The sequence below is a fragment of the Triturus cristatus genome, chromosome 8 (genome assembly GCF_964204655.1).
Source record: "Triturus cristatus chromosome 8, aTriCri1.1, whole genome shotgun sequence".
In the NCBI taxonomy this organism is placed as follows: Eukaryota; Metazoa; Chordata; class Amphibia; order Caudata; family Salamandridae; genus Triturus; species Triturus cristatus.
The window spans coordinates 1,519,901,929-1,519,917,320 of NC_140591.1; the positions used below are offsets into that span (position 1 = coordinate 1,519,901,929).

General features: G+C 43.3%; 1 protein-coding gene across 1 annotated transcript in view; it reads left to right on the forward strand.

Annotated features, from left to right (window-relative positions):
* The window catches only part of CHRDL2 (chordin like 2), a 672,596-nt gene that overhangs the window by 331,704 nt on the left and 325,500 nt on the right, over positions 1-15,392 (forward strand). Inside the window, exon 4 of the mRNA XM_085623361.1 lies at positions 2,978-3,120. Coding sequence (XP_085479487.1) covers positions 2,978-3,120 — 143 coding nt within the window. The remainder of the gene's footprint in view (positions 1-2,977; positions 3,121-15,392) is intronic.

A 15,392-nucleotide genomic window follows, 5' to 3' on the forward strand; every position in this document is an offset into this window, starting at 1 on the left:
AAGAGAGCAGAGATGGTTTGAACATTTTTGCCAGGGCTGCTTCTGGTTACCGAGTCCAGCCCTAGAAACTCGTGCTTCTCTTACATTATTTAATAATGGCAAACAAGGAAAGGCCAATGAGAAAGCATTTTCTATCTTGTATACGCCAGTAGCGGCTGGCAGGGAATGAGGGTAGAGAGGCGGGGGGAGAAAACAAAAAAACTTACCTTTTCCACCGGCCACATCTCTCCTCCGGCAAGTCCCAGAACCAGGAAGCACCCAGGCTTCCCATAGCCAATCACAATGCGACAATGCAGCGTTGTGATTGGTCTGAGAACCGTGGATCGGTGCTTATATGGGGACTAGGGGCCTGGGCATGTTACCCACTAGGCTGTGTAATGCAGCTTGTTGAGGAACATGCAAAGTGCGCATGACTGTTTGGCCAGCCCGAGATGGCCAGCCAAACAGTCATGCACACTTGGAGTGTGGAGACCACTCCTCCACCTGTGCCACCAGTATCATTTTATGTTTCCTGCTTAAAGAACAGTGGGGTGACACTTCTCCGCCTTAGCAAAGGAGCCGCCCCTGGAATACACGCTACTGTAGTAATTAACGTGTGGTCATACCTGCTGTTCTCCATCCAAAAAAATGATTTTTGCAAAATAACTATCTTGTAACCTTTGCAAAATAGAGAAAGCGGGTCATGAAAGAGCAAAGCTTATAAAGAATCGTCCCCTTTCATCTGTGCCTGCAAGTCTAAGCTGGGGTAGAATCCACTGACACAGGATGTTTCTTTTTACCAAGTATCCTTTCTAAATGACCATGGTCATGGTTGAAGGCTGGTCTTGCTTTGGCCTCTTTAGGGACAGCTCTTGGAATGATTATGTTATGTGAGGCCCGGTCTGTCCTGCTGGCCCTGTCTTGGGCACAGAAGGCCTTCTATAAACCCAAATCCTGTGGCTAGGTTTTAGTGTTCCTACACTGGTGTTGTTGAAATGCCTTCCACATCTACTCACTTACTCGTACTGATAGTCAGGGCGGGGAGTGGGCAGGGAGTGTCCACCTCTCTACCGGTGACGGGTTATGGAGATCTTAGCTACTAGATGTGACCAGTGCGGCACAGGGACAGAAACCTTCTAAACACCTGTAGGACACCATTACAAGGATGTTGGGAAAGCCACATTCCTGTTTTTGCTTTCAAAATTACTTATAAAAAAGCATCTGCAATTTGAGAAGTTAGTTAAACCGCAGTATTGTAACGCTGTCCCTGAGGAACCCCCTCAGAAATGAGGGATTACTGTTGGAATTGACAATATTGCACTTGATTCACATGGTGGTTCTGTATTTTTGGTCTTTCCCCGGTTCAGATGAAAATACCTTTTCCAACACTCTCTGGAATTACACCTCACTTCTGACTGGCCCTACAGAGAAGGGGTAATGGAGCTTTTGGTACGTTCTGGGTAGCATCAGCTAATCGGTGCTGTGCCAGTCAGCGTTGAGTTGGCTTTTAGGGCATCGGGTATTAATCTCATTGGAAGAAGACGACTCTCTCCACCCTATTATGCCCATAGGCTACAGCAAGTACTGGTGGATCTGTATGCTCAAGAAACACCAAGCTTAGCTCCAGCTCATGGATATCTGTGGAGCCATCATAAGGGAGGGCTTTGGTAGGAGAGCTGGCCAATCCCTGTAGTACGGACTACTAGTGCATGCAGTTACTGACAGCTGGGACCTGCTTTAATTGGACCGAAAAAGAAAATGTTTTTAGAGGCATCAGGGACATTGACAAGGATGGTAAACAGTTATCAAAAGTAGAAGGATTCATTAGCTGAATATCTTTTAAGGAATGTGGCCTATCTAACTCCAGCCACTCTTCAAGGAATGTCTCCAAGCATCTGTAAGTGGTGACCTAGACGCACCAGTGAGAGAGTCCGCTACATGCAAACAGTGTGGGACTCCAGTGAGATACTGGTATTTTGTCAACACTGAACTGACAAAATTTCAGACTTAATGGGCGAATTGGTTGGGATATGAAGTTAGCCTCCGTGCTGGGCCACTTTCCAGGAACAAAGAGGAGAAATGAGCACTGGGGCTGGCCAGGAGAAGTATTGCTACGTCTTGAGAATCCCAGCTGTGGTAATGTGCATGTGACCACTACAGGTTCTAGAGAAAGAGGTTGCTGCTCAAACAACTGTCTTACTCACTTTGTACAACTATTGACACCATTCTTATGGTGAGGAGCTCTGTGGCATTGCTCTAATCTGCTGGGCTCTTACCCTTGTAGTCTGAAAGCAAAATTGGTGGGTATTTTTTCCATTACTTGGGTTCAAAAAATCCTTTCCCATAAACAATTGGTGTTCCCTAGCATGGTCCCTCAGATCCAAATTTTCATATATCTCTTCTCCACATCGCAGCTCAAACATGACTTTCATTCTGGGTTCTTTATAGGCATTGCTTGCAGAGAGAAGAATCAAGTTATGTTTTCAACACAACTTGACAGGGAAGCCAAACAGGGAGTGCATCAATACGTGTTTGAGCCATCACAAATGTGTCCAACGTAAGTCTAGCTTTGTATGTGGGTACCCAAAGCAAAGGTCATCTACGTTTCAAACAACATTGGTTGTCGGGGCAACACAAAATTTGCATGATTAAAAATATTTATTACAAAAAAGGTAAATGTCACTGCAGAGCAGTGCTTAATTTTTGCTGGTGGTTGCAGGTGGTGGGGACCAGCAATCAGTTTTAAGGACCAGCTTTATTTTTCATTGTCAGACTTTAACCCGAAAAAAGAGAGAAAGAAAAAAATAGGAGAAGGAGAAAGGCAGGCACATGTTGCCAAAGTGAGCAAGCAGGGATGAAAAAGAACTTACAAGGGTGAAATGAATATAGCACTGATGGATGGTCTTGAATCCATCTGTCACCTGTATCCGTGGCAATGGTGAGCTCCAAGATAAAAGCTGAATCTAAGTACATGTATGTCTTTCTTTTCACCCTGTAGAGCCACACACTCCCTCTGGCCTCCGAGCTCCGATGAAGCCATGCCTGTACAATGGGACAGTCTACCAGCAGGGTGAGATGTTTAGTTCTCATGAACTCTTCCCTTCTCGGCAGACAAATCAGTGTGTCCAGTGCAGTTGCTCGGTAAGGAATATTTGCACGACAAGGGATATGTGGTCTTATCTGTAGAGTGTAGAATTGTGAATTCATTTGTTGGACCTATAAAAAATAGCAAGGGGTTGTATGTTACAATATCAACTACATAGATATTGATCTGCAGGAATATTGACTACTACTATATCATCAAGGTAAACATACACAGGGAAGTATATATTTACTATTCTTAGTCAACATCTACTTACCGTCTATATTTTGGAGCCGATTTTACTGCAGGTATTGTGACTCACCTGTCTAGGGGACTTTGAGTCTTATGTTTCGGTTTATCCGAATTTTTGCCCAGAAATGTTTCAGCATATGGATTTGGTGCTTGATTGATTGATTTCAATGTTTATAAAGTACATTCTTATAAGAGAAATGGGTGTCCTAGCAGTGACCTCATGAAAATCAATAATTTATGTTGATGAGAATACATATGTTTTGACAGTTTCCTCAGTATAGGATTGACAGTGGGGTGCAGGGCCAGGGCAAAGCATTTCAGGTCTTAACTTTTTAAGTAGGCACAAGATCTGCCTCTTTGCTTCACATATCAAAATGTGACCAGAAGTCAAGCACAGAGTACATAAAGGACATTATTGAGAAAATAGGGCCTGAATAGAAGGAAGACCAAGCTGGTGAATGCCATCATTACAGAACCATAAAGGTTTGAACACACTGCTTTTTTGCAGCAATGGTATCCAGTGAAAAGATTGGCAGCGGAAAGAGGTAGGGGTACATTTACTCAATACCAGAATAAGGTGAGACACCGAATAGGTTTCAGTATTGTGAAAGGTAGAAGGGAGAAAGGGTAGAATTTTCCTAAAAATCCTCAAAAGAAAAAAAGCAGGTCAAAGCAAGTTTTGAAAATGTTCTTCCAAAGTCAACAGAGACTCAAAGAAGATGCTTAGGTTGTGTACAGAACAGTTTGATAGAGGAGAGGGTCCTAGTTATGAAGGCCACCAATCGTGACCGCAGGAAGAAGAAGAGTGGCCAAGTATCAACAATTCTGTTTGAAGGAGTGAAAATGAAAGGAGTTGACATACAACCATTGGGAAGCTCAGCATAAGCAGCCTCTGCACTTAGTTTGAAATGTGGCTTGATTCCCATCAAGATGCAGAAAAAGGTGTGTATCATCCGCAAAAGAGACAAAGCTCATTCCAAAGAATGAGAGCAGGCAATGGAGCGAGATTAAGCCTGAATAAAGTAGGGCTCAAAGCAGAGCCCTGAAGTAGACCTTACCCAATGAATTCAAAAATGAACTAAAAGTGAAATAGTGAGATAGGCTGAGCTTGCTCCTTAAGGATGGCAGATTAGTCCACCAAGTCTAAACCCTCCAATCCCACCCCCTGCAGTCTAATGAGTTGGACTTTCGGCTTGACTGTGTTAGAGTGTGGTAAATAAAATTCCTTTACCTGGACTTAATTTGATACAGAAACATAATAAAATAGCTCAGTAAAATGAGAGGCAGAATCCGTGGTATTAGAGGTTCGGAATGGGCTTTATTCCAATAATCGATTATAATCGGTTGCTCCAAGTTCCATCACCACGGAGGTTCAGGAAGTGAAGTACATACTTTATTGACAAGAAGTAACTTTTATAGTACATACATTACAATGAAGCGAATGCAGTAGGCGTAACAATTGATAAGAAAAATGACGATTTATCTGCGTAACCAAAAATGGGTGTAATAAGGAGTAAAAAGGAACATAATTGGTTATGATGTCACATATAGGTGGATCTATAAGATAATACTTGGCATAGATGCGCGCGCAGCAGCATGACGTGTAATTGACGTGTAACTAGGGGGTGAAGGGGACTTGACATTTAGCTCTACATGTGGAGACAAAAAGTCTGGGGGGTCAAGTCAACCTAATCCCAAATCATATCTAACATCCTATGTTTAAAGAACTATGTTATCCACAAAAGAAGGACTCTCGGACAGAATCTATTCTATACTGACTGTGCGTGCGTGTACAAGCGTCTAAGTGTCTACACTGAATGCGAGGGGGTAGGAATATTCCATGGTAACAGGGCTATGAATTACTTGCATGAGGACAGAGAAGCCGAGCCTTTGCTCAGTAGCTGGAAGAATGTTTACTTAAGCTGCTAGACAGGAATGCATCGGCTAAGGAGTGAAGCAGATAATTCGAAGGTGAAATACAGTTCTTGGCAGAGAATAGGCTGATGTCAGGCTTCGTGAGCCGCGCAGAGAATGAGACAAAGTTCATGGTCACAGATGCAGGCTCAGACTGGAGTTTTCAGAGGCAGAAAGCAAGAGGAGTTTGATGACAGAATCAGGGCCTACTTGCCTGGACTGTAAAATGGCATAAGTGAACCATATAAAGGCGGTGGCCTTTCGTACTTAGGAATGGAGTATCCGGCCCATTCATGGCGGATCAACAGAGGACATGTTAACGGTGGACGCACATGTATTTGCGTCTTCATAACTGGAACTGGAGGGAACATACATGTACTTGTAACATGCACATAGAACCGTTGGGGTCCAAGATAGGGGACATAACTGACCAGAAAAATCCATATTTCCACATTCCCTCCTTGTCCCCTACTTGCCCGTTAAGAGATATCAATCTTCATCAATCCATTGATCTGTTCATATAGCATCATTTGTTCTTCTTTCTTCTTCCGTGACGAATGAAATCTTGGTGGTGGAATACACGATGTGGCACACAGACCACAGATCGCTGGTCCACATTGTAGACATAGACAGCAACTGAATAGTACGAGAAGGCCAATACCTAGGAAGGATAAAACTCTCCATCCCCAGGCTGATATCACATTCCAAAACCAACTGGACCAAGTCCAAGTGCCTGGGTTCTGGTGTATCTGGTTTACAATCTTATGAAGGCGAGTGATGGCTTTATATACAGATGGCGAATTTTCTGGTATGAATACGCAGCAGCTTGATCCGATGACCCTACAAGCTCCGCCCCTATCAGCCAGGATGACGTCAAGGACAAGACGATTTTGAAGCACAACAATCCGCATAGCAGACTGCTCTTCCGTTAAATTGCCTAAGGCGGAAATAGTCTCATTCACTACTGCTTCAAGGGTTCTAGTTAATCTACGTATCAGCTTACTATTAGTAACAGTACCTATATAGGGAAAGATGCCTTTATTAAAATCTACATACTTGTCCCATGCCGTCTCAGTGTAATCGACAATGGGGAGATCTCTCCGCTCTCTGTTGTGTACTAAATGAGTATTTCTATGATAATCAGGAGGAGCTAGGAAAACAGGTGGCAAAAGGAATGCAATGTAGCAGGTACCATCCCAATCTAGAGGTAGACGCATATATGCAGTCTGACCACATATAAAGTAGGAGTGGCGATAAGCTCTAAATGAAGATTTGCCTTGATCACTGAATTCTACTATAGTAGTGCATTTACTATGGCCCATATGTATGGAACCAACCTTTCTTACACACAATTCACCCTTCGCTGGGAATACTGACATGGTGGGTAAGACTAGTTCAACTTCGGATACGACATTTAGAATCATGAGATTAGGTGTAAAATTACCTAATCCATATACTTCATTTTCTAGATCAGTTCCTGTTCTTTTGGGGCGACCCTCCTTGTCAGGGTAGCAGACCTTGAGTAAAACTAGGTTCAGGTTTCCCCATACCCAATGATCTTGGTAAACTGCTGTGTCTGAGTCTATGGAATTAATTAAACTAAACCATGCTCCACAGGAGCCATTATGTGTAAATGGGTGTGGAAAGAATGGCAGGACTCCTTCATAATTCTGATAGGGAGGGAGCCGGCCACACACCCAACAATTGGTAGCATTACTAGTCTGATGGGAATGATGTAACATACTAATGAAAGTGTTATTGCGCAGCGCAAGTCTATAAGACAATTCATGCGGAGGTAAGTCACTAAAAGAATGTTCAGCAGTAACATTATAAATATGTCTAGAAATAGGGTAATATATGTGCAACAATATACTTGCAGTAATTATTAAAAGACTCAAGAAAAACAAAATTAATAATGTCACTATGCAGTGGCTACGCAGTGATTTACAATACGCCTGTCGTTTCAACATTTTCCGGGTATTTTCTCTACTCAGGTCCAAGGGATACATGTCAGAGACAATTCAACCGCTTCACCTTGGAGAGGACTTAAACAATCAAATTGCTCGACTTGTTGGGCCTAAGCTTTAGTTTGTAGTGTTCAGAGTTATTCTGTTCAACAAAAGGAAGTTTTGAATCAGTCTGTGAGGGAGCGCATGGCACAATGTCTATATCCGAGGATAGTCCATGAAATTTCTTGATATGACTTGAATGAATCCAGCCCTTGCGGCCCTCGATCTTCACGGCTGTCCTTGTAGTGAGCAGAACCAACTTGGGTGTCTTCCACCTGGGCTCCAGCTGAGTCTTTCGGTCGAAATTTCTCACAAATACGAGATCACCCGGAACTACGTCATGGGGTTTCACCTCAGTGTTGTCGGGAAAGGCTGCAGCTACCTGTGAACGACAAGATTGTAGTGCAGACATCAAGGAAGCCAAGTAATCTGTCAGCATATTACAGTCAACATCAGTTATTTTGCGTGGTATAGGCGTCCCCCACATATTTGGTGGTCTGCCGAAGATCACCTCATACGGGGATAGTCCTGTTCGAGAGTGTGCTACCATTCTCATGTAAAAGAGTGCAACGGGTAACGCTACTACCCAGTCGACACCTTTCTCTCTGCATATTTTGGACAATCTGATTTTCAGTATCTGGTTATGTCTTTCTACGAGACCTGCTGCCTCGGGGTGTCGGACACAGTGGAATTTCCACTGATATCCTAACAGAAGTGAAACGTGTTTCATTAATTCGGATGAGAACGGCTGGCCGTTATCTGAGTGAACAACACGTGGTAAACCGTATCGTGGGAAGAATTCTCGAACCAACTGTTTGGCAGTAGTCGGGGCAGTGTAATCTGAAACCGGGTATGCCTCTGTCCAACGGGACAGAGCGCAGACAACTACAAGAACATATTTGAATCCTCGACATCGTTCCATCTGGATATAGTCCATCTGGAGGGCTTCAAAAGGGTGATTAGGAGGATGAAATCCACCCTGTTCTACGGGAACGCTTTTTCCTGGGTTAAACTGACAACAGATCATACAGGTACGGACCTTTTGTTTGGCTGCTGCTCGTAAATGTTTATTGAACCAAATGTGTTGAATGCTGTCTAGCATAGCTTTTTCTCCTAGATGTGCTGGACTATGTATAGTGTTAATTATAACTTGGACCATTGAATCAGGAAGGAACCATACAGACTTTTCCTTCATCATCCATCCTTGGTCCGTTTGAATCCCTCCTAATTCAGTCCATTTCTTTATTTCGTCTGGTGTAGCATGTGTCTGTATGTCAATTACGTCAAGAGTAGGATCTTTAACTGTCATACAATGTGTCGGTGTCGGGACTATTGTCTTTATCATGTCGGGGGTTTGAGTTTGAGCAGTCTGTTTAGCTGTTCTGTCGGCTAGATCATTGCCTTGGGAAATGATATCAGTAACCTTCGTATGAGCCTTACATTTCATAATTGATATTGCAGTGGGTAGATGTATTGCATCTAATAAGGCATGAATGAGGGGTCCGTGCTGAATGTGGGCACCGTGGGAAGTTAAATAACCTCTCTCTCGCCACAGCACGCCGAAGTCATGTACAACTCCGAATGCATAACGTGAATCAGTGTATATGTTGACTTTTTTATTCGTGGCTTGAATACAGGCTTGTGTCAGAGCGATGAGCTCTGCGGCTTGAGCTGACAAAGTATTTATACGATTAGTTTCAATGACTTCAGTATCGGTTGTGACTGCGTAAGCGGCCACTAACTCTCCTGTACTTGTTCTCATACATGAACCATCTACATACAATGTCAGGTCTGGATCTGACAATGGGACATCGGTTAAGTCTTGTCTGGGTTTTGTCGTTATTGTAATAACTTCAATACAGTCATGAGCTAGTGGGTCTGTTCCGGTTACTGGCAAAAGTGTGGCAGGATTCAATGTGTTACAGCGTCTGATTTCTATATGTGGCTGAAACAATGTAAGTTCGTACCCTGTAAGTCGCGCTATAGTCAAGTGTTGTGTTTGCGTTCTATTTACAAGAACCTCTACTGCGTGTGGTACTTGAACTGTCAATGGATGTCCTAACACTATGGCATCGCTTTGTCTGATTGCTAAAGCTGTCGCTGCTACTGATTTCAGGCATGCAGGCAAAGCCTGAGCTACGGGATCTAATGTACTAGAAAAATAAGCACATGGTTTGTGTGCTCCTGCTTGTTCCTGTGTGAGTACTGACAAGGCAGTACCTTCGCGTTCTGTAACAAAGAGTGTAAACTGTTTTCTGTAACATGGCGTTGCTAAAACAGGTGCTTGACATAAAGCTTTCTTTAGGCTTTCAAAAGCTTGTGTATGTTCCTGAGTCCAAGGGAGAACAGTCAATGTGGCTGCCTCCTGTGTGGTTAACTGAATGAGTGGTTTTGCTAGAAATGCATACTGAGGGATCCACTGCCTACAATATGAAGTGAGACCTATGAAAGCTCGTACTTCCTTTTGTGTCTTGGGTATAGGCATGTTAGCTATTAACTGAATACGGTCGGGTGTAAGCTGCCTTCCCTCCTTGGACAGCGAGTGTCCAAGATAAACAACTCGCTGGACACAGAATTGCAGCTTAGAAGGGGACACCTTGTGCCCCTTTTCGGCTAGAAATTGTAAAACTGTCAGTGATGCTTTTTCACATTCCGGTTCGCTTCTCGCGGTGATCAGCAGATCATCGACATATTGAAGCAAGGCAATGTTAACTGGCATGTGGATACTGTCAAGTTCTCGTTTTAGTGCTTGGCTATAGATGCTGGGGCTTTCTGTAAATCCTTGAGGTGCGCGTGAGAATTTAAAGCTGCGCCCATTTAAACTAAATCCGAACAAATATTGGCTTTCCGGATCTATTGGGACGCTGAAAAAGGCATTCTTGAGATCGATTACAGTAAAGAATGTCGCTTCGGAATCAATAGCTGTCAGTAATGACGAGATATCTGGGACCACAGGAAATTGTGGCACAATGCATTTGTTTAACTCGCGCAGATCAATAACCAATCGATATACTGGCGGGGCCTTAGGATCTGTTCGTTTAAGAATCGGAATTATCGGTGAATTACATACATTGGAGTCTGTTTCTACAACTACTCCTTGGGCAATAAGCTCGTCAATGATTTGTAGTAAAGCCACTACAGCATCTGGTGGTAACTTGTATTGTCGTATTCGTGGTAGTACCACTCCTGCCTTTAATGTGACTCGATATGGTGTAATATTCATGCAACCAACATCAGTAGGGCCTTGTGCCCATAGATGTGTAGGTAAAGTCTGCAGTCGGGGATCCATGTCTCTAGACACATAGTGACCTTTAAAATCACGTAAAAACAACCTTACACCCTCCGGAGAACAACATATTATGGCTCCTAGAGCTTTCAGGGTTTTTATTCCTAACAAGTTTTCTGGACATGATTTTGTAAGCAATAAATCTGTAGTTCGGGTCAGAGGTCCTATCGTAAGTGGAAGAGGCTGTGATACTTCATTAACAATAGGTTTTCCTGAAAAACCAAGGGAAATATTCTGAGAGCCTGAGAGGGGTGCCCCTGGAACTTCACTACGTTTTATAGTTGTTCGACTTGCCCCTGTATCGAGTAAAAATTTTCTATCTTGGCCTAATAATTCACTATGTACATAAGGTCCTTCTTGATCTACAGGAATCTCGATAAGGGGTAAGTCAATTTCCCTCTCTAGGCTAGTTCATGCGTAACGCTGATACTCAGGATATTCATACTGGGCGGTCTGATACATTTGTCGTGTTGTTGTCTGTGTGGCAGCAACAGGCAACGGTGGTGCAGCTGGCACAAACTGTATTGGCTGTTGTGCGGCTGGCATGGCCTGGGCATGCTGCAGAGCTCCTTGTTCATTCTGATCTTGTCTGAGTGGCCGTGATCTTTCTTGTGTTTTACCTATGGCGATATTATGTTTTAAAACTGGACAGTCGTGTACGTAATGACCTGGCTTTTTACAATAATTGCATGTCCCTTTTACAGGTCCTGCTGAATCGGAATGTGTCATACCCTTTTTATGTCCTTCAGCTGGAACTGTCTGGGAAACTAGCATTTTCATTTTCGTGTCTTTCATGCGTCTGTGTTCATGTTCTTGTTCCTCTCTAATTCTATTGTGATGGTACTGTAACATTTGTAACATTTGTGATGGAGTGTTACCTTGCCAGGTACTCTCGAATTTTAATACTCTATTCTTTACTGGGGGCAGGGCATTTTCCACTAATTTTGTCACAAACAGATGTGGGTATGATTCGCTACTTGCTTTTATGCCACTATTTATACCAAAACATTTTTCAAATCGGGCATAGTAACCACTAGTGTCTTCATCTTGCTTCTGTTTACAGGCTGAAATTGTACCCCAATCTTCCTTTTTCGTAGTCAATAAACGTGGCAGTACCTGTACTAATAAACCTGGTAATGCTTTAGTTTTATCCCCAAGTCCTGCTCCTGCAGTTCGGGCCTTTTCTTCCGCTTCTAACACTGACCATTCTATCTTTTGGTCTCCTACCTCCCACTCTTTTTCCTTGAGTTTCTCATAAATACCAGCAGGCATCAATACCTTTAATATTGTCATAATGTCGGGATAGGTATACTCTCCCATGAGTAACATGTCTTTAATTTCTCGGTGAAAACCCGCTGGATCTTTGTCATGACTGGGTACCACTTTCTTCATTTGTAACAATTCTATTTTTGATATGGGCGTATATACAAATACGCGCCTAAACTCGTTGTCCTCGCCTTTTATTGGGTGCACTTCTCGCAAGGGATTCTGTCTATCCATGTGATACGTGGTTCTTTCCTTGACGGGCAATGAGACATGCTCTGCGCATACAAAAAGAATATACTGCTTTCTTGATTCTAGAATTTCTTTAATTAAATTAGTACTTGCACCTCTCCATTTATTCATAAGCAATTCAGTCAATATGTCAGGTAAGGGACCAGGGTCCGAATGCTGACTCCGATATAGTATAATAAGTTGTTGAATCATATAAATCCCAGCTAACCTCTGTTCATCTGGGGTGAGATTCAAAAATGTGCGTACTACTGTATCATCACTATATTTTCCGGGACTGTCCACCCAATGGACAGCTGCCCTCGCTAAATCTTGTTCATCCATAGAATCGAGAAAATGATAACCCCTTCGTTCTCGGAGTAGTTTGTCGGCGGTTTGGAACGAATGCTCGTTAGACCTTATATTAATTATAGGTATTTGGAAATTCTTGTTATTATCTGGACATATCGGACGTATTGAGTCAGTATGACATCTAGTCTGATTTCTATTACAAGATCTTCCTCTACCTACATAGGCTATGGTGTCCGACTGTCCCGCGGGCAGCCCTGACCCTTCTTCCTCGCTTTGTTCGAACTCGTCTGCCTCTAATCTTTCTTCGTGTAGGCGTTCTATTTCTTTACGGATCTTTCGGCACATGGCTATTATACAATTTTGCTTATCATGTCTCCCTTCTGATATATTCTGGCTCCATCTTGTAAGAATTTGCATTGCTTCCGGGTCTACCCCCGGTCGGTCTTGATTTCTGATCACACAGTTTATGAGGAAACGTAACAGTTCCCCCTGTATCTCTACTTTCTGGTATTCCATAGCTCTGTTAATACATTCTGGATCTCGCCCTGTTTGGACAAAATGATATATTTTATCTAGATGCGCAGTCATTCCTGGTAACTTCCCTAAATACACTGCGGCTCGTCTGATACGCAATGATGCCAGGGTCATTTCGTCCTCTTTACCGGGCACAGGGTCATATCTACAATCTATAAGAAGTTCCTTCAGCGTACGGGCACTTATGAGTTTGGGTGTACGTGAATGTGCTGACTCTTGAAAAGTAAGTTTATTTATTCTGGGTGGCGTAGAAAAAATATTGGTAGCACCTCCCGTAGCCCCATCTGGGGTATCGGGCGTGAAAGGATTCGTCGAACGTGACACAGCAACTATAGGTGTGGACACAGCTATAGAAGCAGCTGTAGGGACGGATGCAGAAACAGATGTGCTTGCCGGAACCTGTGACTCGATTTGTTGCTGTAGGGATACGGGTACTGGATCTTGGCGTTGGATCTCCCTGGTATGCGGTCTATGTGGGGCGGAATTAGCATACTCGGGAGCTGCGTCATCTAAATATGAGGAAAGAAAAACATCTTCTGCGGTTCTAGGATGCCCCTTAGGATGTACCTTTATTGGGAATAATGGGGGTGGCAAGTCTTTCGGTATCTCTGGAGTAGCCTTAGGTAATCCTTCGGCTAGAAGGGGATACATACCATTCATAAGGGCATTTTTTTGCCTATCTACTTGTTCTGATTTCACTCGGATACCTTCCTCAATTAATAGATTTTCTCGAACTTTATTTGAACTTTCTTTATTCTTTTCTTCCTGTCGGAGTGCCTTTTCTGTGCGTCTATGAGATTCTTTACGCCATAACTCAACGGCGTCTTTCTGTGACTGTCTGACTTTCCTTTTCCATAACTCTTCCTCGACTTTCATGATGCACTCTGCATCCCAGGTCCCCGCTGCGGGCCACCTCTGACTTTCTGGTAATCCCTTGGTGTAGTCTACCCATAAATCAAGAAATAATATAGCGTCTAAGCCATGTTTGTGATACATGAAGTGCCCTGGAGTATCCCTAGGAGGAATAGGGACGGCTTCTTCGAGAACCCCTTTTCTAGTAGTGATCTGTCTTAATTTCGAAAAGAGCGGCATATTGACAACTGATCCGTTACTTAATCTTGAACACACTTAATACAAAAGCACAATAATGAACAACCATTCATACCACAATATGCAGGACGTTTAACACATTAAACATTAAACACATTTTTAACCTTTAAAATAAACAACAATGGTGATCGTCTGCATAACTAATCACCAAGATAATTCTTAACAATAACTAGATACTTCGGAATACGTGATATACTGCTAAACAGTACAGATACACTGCTAAAACAGTGCAGACCGGATTTGTGTACCCAAACCCGTCTTGACCGGCACAACCTATGTGCACGTCAGAAATGCCTCCCCAGTAATGGTACTCACCGGGTAGCTTCGGAAACGGAAGGCCTCGGTAACTTGAACTTGGACCGGACTGGACTCGACTCGACTCGTCGGAAACTGGGCTTGACTTCGAACTGGTGGGTCTCGGTATACCTCGGATCTTGCTCTCTCAGCTAGGCTCTGGTCGGGATACTTCGCACTTCTCACCGCCTCGTCTGGGTGTTGATCGCAGTCTCAGTCGCCCCCGCTTGACCGGAGGGAGATACAGGAAATCCTGCTGGTACGCGTAATTGTCCGTCCAGCTGTGGCAGGAGACCGGGCCTGCAACTCACCGCCGGCGCGTGAGATGAGAAAGTGTCCCTGTTCGGGCGCCATTCATGTGGTAAATAAAATTCCTTTACCTGGACTTAATTTGATACAGAAACATAATAAAATAGCTCAGTAAAATGAGAGGCAGAATCCGTGGTATTAGAGGTTCGGAATGGGCTTTATTCCAATAATCGATTATAATCGGTTGCTCCAAGTTCCATCACCACGGAGGTTCAGGAAGTGAAGTACATACTTTATTGACAAGAAGTAACTTTTATAGTACATACATTACAATGAAGCGAATGCAGTAGGCGTAACAATTGATAAGAAAAATGACGATTTATCTGCGTAACCAAAAATGGGTGTAATAAGGAGTAAAAAGGAACATAATTGGTTATGATGTCACATATAGGTGGATCTATAAGATAATACTTGGCATAGATGCGCGCGCAGCAGCATGACGTGTAATTGACGTGTAACTAGGGGGTGAAGGGGACTTGACATTTAGCTCTACATGTGGAGACAAAAAGTCTGGGGGGTCAAGTCAACCTAATCCCAAATCATATCTAACATCCTATGTTTAAAGAACTATGTTATCCACAAAAGAAGGACTCTCGGACAGAATCTATTCTATACTGACTGTGCGTGCGTGTACAAGCGTCTAAGTGTCTACACTGAATGCGAGGGGGTAGGAATATTCCATGGTAACAGGGCTATGAATTACTTGCATGAGGACAGAGAAGCCGAGCCTTTGCTCAGTAGCTGGAAGAATGTTTACTTAAGCTGCTAGACAGGAATGCATCGGCTAAGGAGTGAAGCAGATAATTCGAAGGTGAAATAC